At 43.2% G+C, this 15707-nt stretch overlaps 1 protein-coding gene across 1 annotated transcript in view; it reads left to right on the forward strand.

The window, feature by feature from the left end:
• Positions 1 to 10035: 10035 nt before the first annotated feature.
• HPGDS (hematopoietic prostaglandin D synthase) overlaps positions 10036 to 15707 on the forward strand; it is a 30889-nt gene continuing 25217 nt past the window's right edge. Inside the window, exon 1 of the mRNA XM_063336014.1 lies at positions 10036 to 10146. Coding sequence (XP_063192084.1) covers positions 10069 to 10146 — 78 coding nt within the window. The 5' untranslated portion in view covers positions 10036 to 10068. The remainder of the gene's footprint in view (positions 10147 to 15707) is intronic.

The raw sequence follows: 15707 nt of genomic DNA on the forward strand, positions 1-15707 counted from the left end.
TAAAGTGTCTGCAACCAAAGTCATACAAAGGGCAAATCCTCTTTCCAGCAACTCATTGTGCTAAAAGAGATAATCCTTGCATTGCCCGTGATTGCTTTTCATTCAATTCTCTGCTTAGGAGTAGAAGGACCTACGTAAAATAAACCTCGTGAGAAAGTGTAAACTATCCTAAACTTTGAGGATGCGTGCCAACGGTTTTTACCTTTTTTCCCCCTAAAGAATGCAAATACGTTCCTCAGCCACGAGTAACTAAATGAACAAATGTACTTCTGCAGGTGACAAAATTCTCCCTTTCTTTCAAACACTAACATGGAAGAAGAGCCTCACGCAGCGTGGTGAACATATTCTGGAATGTTTTTGTATTGCCTGAAGACAGGAAATCCATTTATCAGGATTATGTATTCTGCAGCGAGAAGCAGATAGTGTTCACCGCTTAGGGAGACTCGATGATTTTCACACTCGGCACAGAAGGAAATGAGAGAGTATCCTCTCATGTCGGGGAACACAGCAATCGGGAAAAGAGAGTAAGGGGAAAATCACTTCTGACAAGAGACAGCGTTACCCGAGCAATGCTCTCTGTCCCTCTCGCTCAGGCATACACCAACACTGCGAGCCTGCTTGCGCACAGGCAAGGATCTGTGCAGGACACGGCACTCAGCCTCTGAGCTCTCAAATTCCTTAGCTCTCGCTTGGCCGTGAGTGTAGGCTGCGTCTCTCCAGCTCCGATGGCCACCCTTGGAGGAGGGATCTCGTGCCCTGTCCGAGCTACTGGCATTTGCTGCGTGATGGGGAAGCAGCAGCTCTTGCTCTATATGGATCAGCAGGCAGATGGAAATGAGACGAGGATGGCTTGGGTGACTTCTAACAAACTCAGATTACCTGGATAGCAAAAGCTCCCCTAATCACTCATTCAGGCAGGTCAGGAGATTGGTAAAGCGGTGAGAAAGCTGCCTGCAGGCAGGCCGTCAGACCGACAGCTTAACATTTAGGGTTGGACAAATACCTCCGCTTTATCTTTAGGTGCGCAACCCTCCTGGTACAAGTGTACGTCTGATATTCCACCCCGCCCTAAAAGCACAGGTAGCTCCTCCAAGCGCCGTGTTGCAACCTGCTTTCCTCTCTTCCTGGCCCTGTCTCAATCAGTGCGAACAAAAGGGCGCATTGTCTGAACGGGTTGTCTGAACGGGTGACTGGTTTCATCACCACTTCCAGAAAAGCTGAGTGCCGAAAAAGAAAACAGGCAGATACATTACCTTGTCTCAGTTTCAGTCCCCTGCGGAAGTGCCGTGATTATTTAACATATAGAGGTTTGGGGGTGGGGAGGCTCCATCACTTCTGGGCTGCTGCATATTCACAATTCTGATGCTTAGTATAAAATAACTTTGTATGTCAGACCACGCGCCATGCAGTAAGACATTGCTAAATAGGTCAGAACTCCACAGGAAATTTCAGGTAAGAAACTCTCTTAGTTATCAAAACAGTAAAAAACCCCCACCATGGAGACAAGGGCAGCTTACACAGGTACTTAACGCTCTTGGAAAAATCTATTTTCGCTAAGAAAAACACACTTACAGATAAAGATGATGTTGCCTTAAGATTACGGCAAATATTTTGGATAAGACATCAAAATAGTCGTTGTTCAAGCAATTTATGGTTTCCTATGATTTTATGGGGGTAAACGGAATGGTCCAAAACATGCACGAGTAAATCAAATATCTTACATCAACATTCAAGTATTTTTCCTTCCCTCAGCAGACAATGACAAAAATATCAATGTCTACTGCACTGCAGAACTCAGTCTTTCCACATGGTGCACTTTTAATTTTTTATTTTTATTTTTTTTTTACTTCCTGTTAGCAAAGAATACTCAAACACCAGTTACACCCAAACCCAGAAACATTTTTGGCGAGGCGCCAACCCTCTGAGCGGCGCCATGGTAACGCTCCCAGCACAGGCAGCAGACACGGGGAGGGGGGCGAGCTGCTCTGCAGATACCCCTGCAGTTTGCCATTAAGACTTTCCGGATTTCAGAACAAACAACAACAAAAAGCACTATAAATTTAACAGCAAAATATACGTAGCCCCATTACGGTCCTCATGGTCAGTATTTGCTGGATATGTGAAGTCAGTTACATGGCAGCATCTGTCAAAAGCAGGAGGCTCTCTTCTGATTTTCACTCCTTAAAAGTCTGCAGTTTATGGAAAAAAAGGAGTGGGCCAGTGGCCATTTGAGAATCTTAATATTTCTCAGAAACTGTTATGCTATCTGCATTTCCTGAAAAGAAAACTGGGAGGAGAAGGGATGGCAGAAATAAACATTTTCACAGGATCATGATTGTGGAGGACCAAGCATTCAAACCAGAAACCTCTTAGGAACAACTCGCCCAACAGGAATCTTGATCATTTCAGACTTATGCAAAGGAAGAGACACTAGGGTGGAACATATTCTGACTTTGGCAAGGCAATAAAAGTACTGATACTGGCCTTGACAGGCTGGTCTCCAGAAAGTTGGAGGCATTTCACGTTATTTTCTGTCATGCCGAGGAGAAAAGACGACAAATCCAGGAATCCTACCAGGGTAAGGGCTGGTCTTCACATGAATTAAAGCTCAAAGCACTGAAGTCAATGAATAATTTTGCACTGACAGAAAACAGTAATTGAATTGCGTTTATATAAGATCATTTTACCCAAAAGTGACTTCCTACAGCTACGTCACTTTGCTCAGTGTCATCTCTGTCACTTTGGAAACTGTGCCAACATGAGCAAATATCTCTGTCTGGTTGCCGATTACAGACACATCTCCTCTATCTAAATGTTTCCAAGGCACTTAGTAATACCTGCAAACATCTCCCCAAAGCTCAAATGAGCACATTATGAGAAAAGATAGTATTTCTTCCATTTTGCCTCTACAGAAGCAGCGTAAAAAGAGAGCGTTTGCAGTTTTGCTCTGCACTTTCTTAATTACCACACTGTCTGGTTGATCAGAGCAGGAACACAGAGCACAACTGTGGTTGGAAACTGCATTTTGACCCAGATCGTCCCTCCGTGCACCACATTGGCAGGACTGTTTTTTTGCTCTCTGGCACCTGAGAAGAAGGAAAAGGGCAGACCTCCCTCTGTTCTCTGGGGCTGTGAGAGCAGAGTCTGAAGCCAAAGGCAGCCCCTGTTGCTCTCCCTGCAGAGCTTTTCCCAACTGATTCTCATTCTAATCATGCCTGGCATCTGTTAATTTTTAATTAGTTTTGCAGTGTACACCTGCCTAATGTCAAACAAATACTATCTCCCTTCCCCTTCTGCTGCATTATAAGCCACAATAACAAAAGATACTGCCTTCAGATATTTAACCCCTGTGCCTCAAAAACTGCAGACAAGCACAAGGCAGAGATAAAGCAGTAAAATATTTATGGGTAGATTTAGAAATGGCCTCCAGGTCTATGCACCTAGCTTTGTGCTTCCTTGCTTTCTGTGGGCAAATCAGGGACACAGCTGTCTACCGCGCAGATTTACCTGAGTTTTGCACGCAGAGCTTCAAGCAACTGGAAGCGAGTACCCTTAAAGATATGCCCACAGTATCAATCCAAAAGAGGATGCAAACCAAAGGCTTGGAGGAAAAGTGACTGCGCCATGGGGCAGGGCAGGGCAGCGCACGTCGGCTGAAGTCTCCATAAGCCTCAGGCAGCCAGAAGCATCACCACGTGCTGCCTGTGGCTATGACAGCACATCCAGGAGCACACCTGCTACGTGATCAAGCTGCATTTGGGCAATAACTGTCCGTTTGCAGCTTCAGAAACCATCAGACAAATGAACGGGGCAAAGAATAGAGGAGGCTAAACACCTTCTACCTACCTACTTCGCTTTCTCCATACCCAGTATAAAAATCAGACAAAGAACGCCTGAGAAACTTCTGGTTAAGCACTTCGGATTATCACATTGTAGACTATTCAAGGAAGAAGGAGAACAGCTGGTAAACCAAATATGAGATTATTTTCATTTTGCCATGGTCTTTGAGAAGCAGTACATGCAGAGTCCCTTTCTCCTTAAATGCAAAACAATAAATGGGTCATTTCCTTGCTCATAAATCCAAGACAATTTTCTATTCACTTCTGTTCATTTTCCATTGAATTCCACACTCAAACTTTCCCTGGTTCTTGAGTTAAAATTTGTTTCTGGTGCAGAGAGACAAGGATTCACTGTTTCTTCATCCTGTCTGTCCAATCATTTCCGGGAACTGCCCCAGTCGCTTGATGTTAATTCTTCCTCAAGTTTAACCGTTAATCAAAGACATCTGGTGTTTCAGCTAAACAAGTTCATCCCTCATCTAGGATTTTCAATAGGGTTTTCTTATACATATTTTACGTATACTTCCTCTAACCTCCTTCAGCATACCATTGAGCTTTAGAAGTAGGCTAGCTATGGAACTGGGTATGTCCCGTCATCTGGAAACAAGTGCACGTACTACCCTATTGCATTGATGTTGGATTTACCAGTACTGGTTTGTATCCTGATTAGAGCAGTTGCTGCTGGAAAGTCACTACTGCAGCCATGGGGGATGCCTTGCTCCTTTAAAAATAGAATTCTGGATTTCGGTCAGGATGAAGTATTTCACTTAAGTGCTGCACAAGGCACCTACGGCTCTATTGCGTGGTAGCAAAACAAAAGCTTAGACGTTGATCCTTTTGCCTCGCTCGCTTTGCCAGATCGCCCACACACACTTCCAGGAACAGAAAACTTCTACAGCAATAATCTGGAAAAGAAAAGAACAAAAAAAAAAAAAGAAAAAAAAAGCCCACAAAGTTTTAAAACCCTGTTCTTCTTAATCCACATTAGCTTCCTTGAAAGTGATTGTGATATGGAATGATTCATTTTGTTGAATCACAAAGGATGGCAGGGAGAGATGATTTTTTGGGGGAACTCTCACATTTCTAAAGGTTGAAGTGAAGGATTTCTCCTCTTTCAACCTTTCAGTGCATATCTGTAACCAGGGAGTATGCCTTCCCTGCCCAGGTCCTGCCCTGCTCAGGACTCCCCACGGGATTCCTACTGAGACCATCCAGTACTTGTTCATCAGATGAAGCAGCCTAATGTTTTTAAGAAGGCTTCTCTTGAAAAGCTTCTGGTATTTGCTTGTTAAGCAACACATTTGTGTAATGTTATCCCTGCTGAAACCCATGTGGATGGAGTCAGGCAGGCAGCACATGTTACATTACATTACGAGGCTTAACATTTCACTAATTGCATTGGCCTACTTCTGTGAATCACAGATTATTCTCTTGCTCATAAAGCACATCTGATTCCTTTATGTAGCTGTTCCTGCAATGTGATACAATCGCAAAGGTCCACAAAGGGACAAAACCTCGTGATTCAACGGTCCAAACACAAGCAAGATAGCATCCACGATTTTCATCAATACTTCAACCACGTGCCCGAAGTGAAGAACCAAGCTGTCTTATTTTCTGCAACTTGTACACAGATACTTAATTCTTTACTCTTACTTCCCCTTCACAGAGGGATAACAAAACTTTAATTGAAATAAGAAAAGCAGCTGACTGGCCCTGACTCGGCTACGTGGTTTTTTTCAGTTCCACGAGGGAATTTCTGCAGGATGTAATGGGAGACAAAGCATCAGTACAAAGACCACAAATGGGTACGGGTCAGCCATCAGCTGACATACCAAGGACCTTCACTCTGTGTCTCTGTGCTGAACTCCATCTTCTGAATAGGTGGAACCTCTGGCTATTCATCAAGAATTTGCATTTAAATGTCACCTATACATGTACCTCCCTGTGAGTTGGGAAGAGTGTCATTGCTCCTCTGCTAAGCCAGAGAAGCTGGCATTCTATAGGGTAACTGGGTTTTCCTTACCTTGACCAGTTTCTCATAAATAGGAGTGCTAAGATAAAGAAAGTACATGCTCTGCCAGCTAACTGAAGACTGGACGTTACTTACATGAAAAACTGAAGCAAATGCACTAGAAAAAGTGATTCCAAATACTTCAAATAAACAAGCCATTACAACCCTGTTCATATTCTCAAGTGCAAAACCAGCAGCTGAGACAAGAGGCCTGCTGAAGTTAGCACAAGTCCTTAAGCCAGTTTCGCTGGGCTTTGGGTCAGGGTCTTTCATATAAAACCACCTGCACCTGTGAACTTTCCCACTTCAAGAGACCGTTTCTGAACATGAAGAACTGTTGCCAACAGTCTGCTTTTTACTGCTTTTGCTGTCCATGTAGCATTTTGAAGATCAATTTTTCAGCTGATGCTTTTCACTCTTCTATGCACAGAAGCTCCCTGCTGCCAGGAGCCGAGGAAAAAAAAGTTATCATCAGCTAAACTCAAACCCCTCAAATTGCAGGCTTCTCTGTAGTTGATTGATTCTCTAATCTGCTCTGCTCCAAAAGCAAATATTATTGCTCGTTTGATGATCCCATTGATCATTAAACATTGCCTTTTACTAGAGCTACAGTAACAATGGAAGAACGTTTGATTAAGAATGGATAATTTCTTTCAAATGCATTCATGACACTTCTGTATACTTTTTACAAAGTATCATAAAAAAAAAAATTCAATATGCATGAGCAAAGTAAGCTGCAAATGTTAGAATGTGCCTATATTCACCCAGATGGTGTTTTTAAAGTACACTCTCCTTTTTTTTTTTTATGGTTATATTTTAAATTAGAAAAAAGCAATGAGAACATTAATTCACAATAAAAAGTTTAAACATGTCAACTTTTCAAAAAATAAATACCTGGTATTTTCAATCCACCATGGCACTTTGAGAAAACCTGTGTGTAAACTCCAGTTGCATTTGCCAAACTATTTGCAAGCTATCTCACCATAGAGACTTACAACAAAACACGGGCGAAAGCATGAAAGACCGTGTCTTGTTTCAAATCTTCTGCTTAACTATGAATGTTGGAATGCAAGGTGGAGCAGTGACTGGGAAAGGAGAAGCGGGGAAGGGCTGGCCACGAGTCAATTGCCGGAGTGATCCCACGATACCAAGGGAATCATGGGGCAAGAGGTCTGCCCTGTAGTGTGCTCATCCCGTAATAGCCTGTGAATGCTCTGAAAGGGACATCTGCCAAACTAAATCTTGGATTTAATTTTAATCCATGTGGCTTCCTCTGCGATTATCTAGGGCTTTCAAACAGAGAGGAGAGCCTCCATGCTGACCAAGAAAGAAAATGTGTCATTTAGTTAATATCTTCACATCCCTATAAAAAACACGCACAGGAGGCATCATTTGCTGATTTGCGACTCCGCGCAATCGCCAGGCACACGCCTGCAAGGCTGTTCCTGGGGCTCAGTTGGCTGTAAGAAAACTATATGTTGCTCCATGACCAAAGGGCAAATTGTCAAAATGCAAACCTCTGAGTCACGGGGTGTTTCACCGCAGTTGCTGCTACGAAAACGCCTCTGCCGCAGTCTGAGGGGAAGGTGCCTGACCTGAACAGATGTTCCTCCACCCGGACTTTGTATACGCTTCGTTTAATAGATGATGGTCTTGAGCGGTTTGTTCTCCCAATCCTAAAGCTTCCTAAAGGTGGACAGAAGCAAAAGATACTTTAGGCAAAGAGCCTCAATGCAACAAACTGTGACACACAGTCCCAGCATGACTGCATACAACAGGCAGTTCAGCAAATTTTTCATGCCGTCAACAGCTGTTGCAGGCCAAAAAGGCAATAGAAATGGTGAGCTTAATCTGTAAGAAATCATCAACAGAGGAGCTGAGGTTAAATCAGTTCAACGCATTACTAACTTCATTATTTTAAACTTGCGGGCACAAATCACTTCCCATTTTAGGGAGCGCAGGAATTTATTTGATTGTTCTCGTGTGCATTGAGAAGAATCTGGCAGAAAGGAAGAATTACTATTCTCTTCAGGAGAGGAAACCTACCTCCTGATCCTGTGAAGAGCTGTACTCACCTGAGTAGTAGGTGTTTTGTAAATCCTACTGTTTGTATAACCGCGCTCCCTGACAGACCCAAAGGTGTTCAGAGCAGCACCAGGCGGAGAGAATAACGCCTGCCCACGACGTGTGGCCTGAGCACAGCTTCCACTGGACAGGGACTGAGTTACCCATTCAAAAATACAAAGTTAAAGAGTTGGTCCTCAGAGCAGTTCTGCCACAGGTTGGAAAACTTTTCTCACTTACCCACATTTAAGATTTCCTACAGGCAAAAGTAAAAAGGGCTTTGACCTTGTCAGTCACTTGAGGTATAATTGTAGTACAAAGAAGTGTTTGTGCTTTATACCAACCCAAGGAAGGGAAGTCTTGGAGTGAAGGCACAGTTTTAACTCATTACCCATCTCACATCTATAGTAAAAGTTAGATTACCAATGCTCTTACTAATGCTTTGCCACGTATTATCACTGGCAACCCTGCCCAGGTAGGAGCAAACCGCTATTTGTTGAAAGCGATTCCTGAAGAATACCTTCTGCTTTCCCTTTGATAATCAGAACCCACAACATACTGCTGTGTTCCACACTCTGCTCCAACTTAAAATAAATTAAACTTCTCAGCGGCTCAAAATCTTGCAAATATTTGTAAAATAAGTTTGTTTCGTATTACTTCTATTTACTTCTCTCCAAGAGCAAAGTCTTTGAGAACCATAAATATTGCTTCAGTTTTCTGCTAATGAAATGGGGGGAAAAAAGAATCTCAGCTATTTCTCTGCAACTGAAGGAACTGTCCTGTCCCGTAGAGGCTGCTTTACGTACAACGAACCATTATAAACTGGTGAAATAAGGTTTTAGTTAAACCACTTTAAACTTCAAAGCATGAATCTGCACTCAAGGCAAGTCCAAAAGCAAGGAAGCACCACCATTGATGTTGTCCTTGGCAACTTGGCTCCAAATTCAGATTACACCAGTCCCAATGAGAAGACACTTTGGCTGTGTTGTGTTTTGTTTGTTTTGTTTTTTTTTTAAACTTTTTCTTAGTGGTAAAGCCTGCCAGTGATTGAAAACTCAGCTGTTGACACCAGGGGAAAATAAGTATTGTATGGAAATGAGCTGACCTGCAGCAAATGATTAATGGTGCAAACTGCAAGGGTCTGGCACCTCCTCATCCCAGGGCAGAGTGCTTTGCTTAGTGCTGCTCTCTGCACCTGCGAAGAATGCCCACAACCATTTATTTATACAAAGTGAATGATGCTTCAAAGCAGATTTCTGTGGTACGCATCAGACCTATCTCTTTAGCACCAGAAAGCTTTGCTGCAACGCTGCTGCATTCTAGTCACACACACAGAGGAGAGGAAAGCAAAGCACAGCAACATTGAACGGACTTTGTTAAGGTCCAAGTACAAATGAATGGCGGGGGGGGGGGACAAACAAAAAAAACACAACATCCACAAGTGATAAGAAGCAGTAACATCATAGACCTCTAACTACTAAAGTGCATTACTCATGGACAGAGTTTGCTTGAATCATCTTTCCCTCTCGTCACTGGTGATGACAAAAAAAACCCAACCACCTTAAATCGTTTTGGTTTTTATTACAAAGGCTTGGAAGTTATATTTTCTCTTTTTTGTTGTTGTTTTTGTTTCTGGGTCCTCTGTTTTAATGAAATTGCAGCTACTTAAGTCATTGTTCTATAATTAGACCAGGTACTGTAGGACTTCACATTAGTTAGAAATAATCTAAGGCGGATATTTCTTGGCTTGCTCCACTTTCTACATTTAAAAAAAGCCGCCCAGCATCTGACTCAGCTCGCCAGTGTCTGCTTTTTTATTATTAATGTATTCTTGTTTAATGGTAAAGTATTTCTTGCCCTTGAACAGAAGCTGAGTAAGTTCAGTACTCAATTTGCTGTATTAGTCCAAAAAGTCACAAAGCTTGCTTGTTCCTGAGGGAAAGATGCATTTGCTTTGTGTGTGTCTGTGTGCAAGTGAGAGCGGGGGGAAAGAGAGAGAGAGAGAGAGAGAGAGGGAGAGGAAGGGAGAGGGAGAGAGAGAGAGAGAGAGAGAGAGAGAGAGAGAGAGAGAGAGAGAGAGAGAGAGAGAGAGAGAGAGAGTCATGATGGCATACTTATCACGGGGAGTGGTTTGCATATTAATAAACAGTATATATGAGCCTTTTCCACCGAGGCTGGTACTCAGAGGGACTCCTGTGCACTGAGGAAGGGACCACGTATCACTGCACCAGAGTGAGTTCTGTTTCGGCTTTGCTTACTGCCACAGTCCGGCTCCTCTCTTTCCCTTTTCTTCTTCTAATCCTATTCTGCCCTCCCTAGGGCTACTGTTATACCAGCTGCGTGGGGGTTAGTCTCGTCAAATTACGCTACATGTAGAGCAAGTACTGAGAGTATTTCATTTTTAGAGTTTGTTAGGTTTATTCAACATGAGTCTCTGACTAGTGCTGCTGGCGTAGGGAGGGATAACCAGGAGCTCTACACAGCAGCTGCAAGCGTAACTCAAGTACCCCATCTATATTGCTTCTTTCCTACTAACAGGCACCTTTAAACTGCCTGCTGTACTGATGACATCTGTCCAATCAACATGCTTCAGAAATTATGAACTTCTTTTCTAGAGGCAAAAAAGGCAGATCACTAGCCTGTTGTTAGAGCAAGCCCCGCTTTCTCACCAGTGCCTGATGCTATCAGTACTGAGCTGCTTCGGTATCAGGGCACGTGTCAGAGAGACACTTTCCAAAGAAAAGACGACCCCATCAGCACAGCAGCAAAAAGTTGGTGTGGGGAAGCTCCTGGCATTCTGCAGGGAGTTTTCAGTAAGTGAAAAAACATCTCAAAATAATATTCTATGAGATGTAAAGGCTGACTTATATGTATTCACTTACGTAACCAAGCCAAATCTAGGCTAATGTCAGAGGAATTAGATTAATATTAAGCAGCACCAATCAATTCCTCCAGGTCTTTATTGTGCACTGTTCTGTCCATTTTCCAAATTCCTGTCTTGTGGTTCACCAATGGATTAACATGCCCTCGTCCTAATTCCCACCATTATTCTACAGAGGAAAACTGGAAAACCGCCTGCATCTGCTTCCACTCACTCCATTTTTCTCCTTATCAAAACTCACAGGGTTTTTTTTTTTCCCCTGTTGATTTTTGTCTTTTACTTCAAAATGATATTCTGAATAGCCGTTCAGGTTTGGGGGTTTTTTCTTTAAATTCTAACTGCCATCATTTGCCTGTGTGCATAGTCCTCATGCACACATTTCCTCTGTTAAAAGCTATCCTTTATTCACTGCTAATTTCAAACTATCCAAGCAAACAAACTGTAGCTACATAAAGTATTTTTCCTGCTCTTCTATGCTCCTTAAAACTGTTTGTAAACACTGGTACTTTCATACTCAGAAGTTGCAACTTCTGTAAAGGAAAAAAAAAAAAAAGACACAGAGGTCTTTTGTAAGTTTACTTTTGTTTATTCTTTTGTTTTCCTTAATCCAAAATAGAATCTAACCTTCCTAAAAATGCATACATCGTGTGAATTACTCCCTGCCGCAGATGCACGCGCACCCAGACACACAATCAAATCTATTTGGATAGAAATAAGACTGAAGCTCTCCAAATTTACAAACAAAAATATCCACAAAGTAATTCTTAGAGCTCTGGGTTTGTGCCCAGGCCAGCATGTTAGCCATCGTCTCCAGTGCGGCAGACTCCTGTGCCACTGACAAACACGCTCTGCGGCTCTAAGGGTTTGCTCTGGCTGCTGTCTGCCACACGCAACCTTCTTCTAAGCAGTTAGAAAGCGGAAGAAATTGAAGAAGGTGCTAACTTTCAAAATAGCTTTGATCACAATCTCACGGGCAAGTAATTACACCGTGTAGGAGCCACTGACATAGTGCTGGTGTTGGATTGGCAGATGGCATGCCATCCCACTAAAAGCTGTGCTTGTTCACATCAGCTGAAGACTTATCATATATGCTGCAAATCTCAAACAGGTGAATTTTCACCCTTTTGCCAGTTAGTCCAAAGGGGGTTGGGGGGGAAAGAATCTGCCAAATCCCATATATACATTTTAAAGAGCCATCATTTTGAAGAACCTCACTTATCTGGAGTCAATCTGCTGAAACTCCCATAAAATAAGCTACAACAATGAACTGAAAAAATGAAATGCTTAGTTTTGTACCTCTTTAGAAGTAACTTAAAACATTGCTGGAATGACTCTGTGAAGCACGAGCATGGAACGGGATAGGAGAGAAAACAAGGGCATTTAGCAATACCAGACAGACACATCTACTCTTTGGTTTTGGGTAGCAGATAGAATCATAGAACCATAGGGTTGGAAGGGACCTCTGGAGATCATCTAGTCCAACCCCCCTGCCAGAGCAGGGTCATCTAGAGCAGGTTGCACAGGAACGCGTCCAGGTGGGTTTTGAATGTCTCCAGAGACGGACACCACCACCTCTCTGGGCAGCCTGTTCCAGTGCTCTGGCACCCTCAAAGTAAAGAAGATCCTCCTCACGTTGAGGTGGAACTTCCTGTGTTCCATTTTGTGCCCATTAATGGCAAAGGGAGAAGGAGAACAAAGAAAGGTATACAGAAAGGATGGTTTGAACTGTCTCACAATCTCTCTTCAGTTGATGTTTGTTAATAGAAAAGAACAAATGTGGGACACCAGCCTCTGTAACTGTACACCTCAGGTAAATAAGCATTGTTTTGTGCTGGGGTACTCTGGGGCAGAGCAGGGAACCTGCAGCAACAGGCCCTGTCCCAGAGCCAGACTCTGCCTGGTGTTCCCATGAACAATGGTGAAATCAGCTGCAAACTGCTGCTCAGAAAGTACTTTCTTCTTAAACGTAAAGACACATAGGTTAGGGTTTTACATACTAAGCAGTTTGTGACCATAACTCATGAGGTCTTGAATGTTTACCACTTATGGCTAAATCTAGGTGGTTCCCAGGCTTCTGGACAGGTGTTGCTCAGGGCTGTAGATCCACACTTGCCAGTGCTGGTCCTCTCAAGAAGACTGACACTGTCCAAAGAGTGCTTTAGCAAGGTCCTGGGTCTCTTCAGGCTCGCTCTGTCTGTGAAAACAATTTCAAAAGACCTGAAAATATATGAGACCTGTGCCCCAGCCCACTGTGCTGGTGCCTCCTAGGCAGGGTGGTACGTGCCAGGCACCCCAGGGCAGAGCAGGAGGACACCAGGAATTTGTGCCCAGGAGACCTGGTGGGTGGTGCTGGACAACTCTGCAAAGTGAATAAAACCTTGCCCAGTCTCACCCATGGCGGCTACAGGGAACATTTATTGTGCTAAGTTGCCTAGTTAATTCTTTTTCTTTCATGCCTGTAATTTTGTTTATTTTTGGCAAGTTGTACAGCAGATTCACAGCATGCGACAGTTCAAGAGCGAAGTAGTTTAGACTAGCAGGGGGAAGGAGCTGGCATTTGTAATCCCCCTTGTACCTGTATGCACACACATACACGTGACTGAGATAGGAAAAAAAAAACCCTTTTTTTTCACATCCGAGAAAAGGTGCTAGGTGGCCAAGACAGCTGTTATACAAATTACTGTGCTGGACAGGCTTGAGAGTTCAAGGCATGGATAAGAAATCACCCTGGTGAAACCAGCAGCTGCTTTTGGAGAGCTGACTAAACCACTTAACACACAGCAACGTGACTCACGACTGCGCTCTTTGCTTCGTAGGGATATTGTGAGGGGGTGCTGATTTATCCAAAGACTACAAGACAGATGTAAGGCATGAATTTTACAGGGATGACTGGTGTTGGCAAGAATTAAGATTATTTAGGCTTTTGTTCTACCACAAAATGCTTCAGGGAATTCTTAAAACATCCGATGAGGAAATAAAAGATTTAAATAGTCTCTCCTGAGAAATTATCCTAACCACTCCTTAGTCTGCATCTTTCCTGAGCTCTCTCCTTTTGCAACTTTATTTACCAGTATTTCATGGTCCCAGGCGCGCAATTTATTCATTTGAACTTTGTTACAGCTTGGGAGGCTGCACCAAACAATTTTAAAACCTGTTTACATAAAACTGGGGCCAAGTAGCTGGAAATCAAAAAATGGAGGACCAGACAGAAAGCACAGTCATCCCAGACGCTCAGGCCCTAAACCGAAGAGCCTGGCAGGCGAGGCTGAAGGAGCAGGATGCTGCCGGGGCAACCCAGCCGAGCCCTGCCTGAGGAAGCCCAGCCAAGCCAAGCCCTCCCCGCCACCGCGTCTCTGCCTCCTTGTACCTGCTGGCACATAAGCAAGTGCTGCCTCCTCCACTTCAGTTAAAATGAATGGGGTGAGCTTCAAATATCTGAACCTCTTATCGTTTTGACTGCAGTCGCCTGAGGGGCAGTCACGTGAAGAGCAGCAGCTACGAAGTCAGCTTAGAGAAACCCAGTGGGCCCTGGTGTTCTCCAACTATAGTCTTGACAGTGACCACCCATTCACTGTTCAGTCGCATTGGACTCTCACCTTCAGAAAAACCTCTCACAATCAGTATTTTTCTAATCCTTCTTTTTCACCAAGATGTGTTTTTTCCCGTGTGTTCTTGAGGGATTTTTCTAGAGCTCGGATTTCCCACATCAGCAAACCAAGCCTGGGGCTTCCTTGGACAGATAAGTGCTTTAAGTTCTCCTACAGCCTCTTTTTTAAAACCCACACGTTGACAGTTCAGGCTTTCAAACGCCCTTGCTCACACAGCAGAGGTTTACTCATCAGCTCACTTAACATACTCATATCAGCAATCCCTCAGCAATGCCTTAAAAACTCTTCTCATCTCAGGAGGCTAGTTTGCGCCACAGGTTGAAAATAACCGGCACACTGGGTAAGGACATCCAAAATCCCACGATATGTGCCTGAAGCCATGCATATACCTAATCTTGAAAATCATGCTAAGAAGTATGAGGCCACAACTACTAGATTTGGATTTGTTATTTCAAAACTCACCCCTAAGTCAAACTGCATAAACATTTACTGCAGATGATTTGTGTATTAAACAGAAAAGAGTGTGCAGATTTTTTCTCTTTTCTCTCCAAGGTCCAGATTGCTATCTGGCATAGAAAAAGAAGGGATCAAATTAAAATGTTTATTTTCTATAATTGGGGTGGAGTGGGAAAAGAGACCACCGCTTTTCAGAAAGAGAGTTTACGTCAGACAGATCTGACAGGAATTAGACAAAATTACTTAAATCTTTTCATGTTATTCTGTGGGAATTTTATTCTTCTGTGGAAATCTTCCATTGGAAGATTTGCAGTCTTCCATTAATCTGTCAATATTCTCCAATCCTTCTGCCCCAAAAAGGAGGGCAGAAATTGTCTTATTTTCTCTGCTAAAAATGAATTAATAAGAACATCTTTTGGCAGGAAAAAAAAAAGCACAAACCAACAAATCATTTCTATTTTTAGTTTTCAAAGGCTGAAAATATCTCTTAAGCCTCTAATATTTTTGACTCGGTGTTAAAAGCAAGAGAAGTTTACGCTAGAGAAAAGGAAAATGAGCATTTTTCTTTTTTGCTGTGCAATAAGAGAGGACCATCCTGATTCTTCAATTCTCTGTTTCCTAATGGGAATCCCAAAGTCATTAGCTTCCCCAATTCAGGAAGTACATCACGTACGATACCTACTGTACCACTCAGGTTTTTTTTCCAGGGAAAGGCAGAAGTTCTTTGTCTTAGTGTTACTTACATCCAGATAAACAGCTTGGATTAAGCCAGTGCCTTTGCCAGGCAGAGCCGCCAACCTTCCTCACAAGCGAGGAGTCACAAGGGGACCAACAACCACCCCGTGGCT

The sequence above is a fragment of the Chroicocephalus ridibundus genome, chromosome 5 (genome assembly GCF_963924245.1).
Source record: "Chroicocephalus ridibundus chromosome 5, bChrRid1.1, whole genome shotgun sequence".
Lineage (NCBI taxonomy): Eukaryota > Metazoa > Chordata > Aves > Charadriiformes > Laridae > Chroicocephalus > Chroicocephalus ridibundus.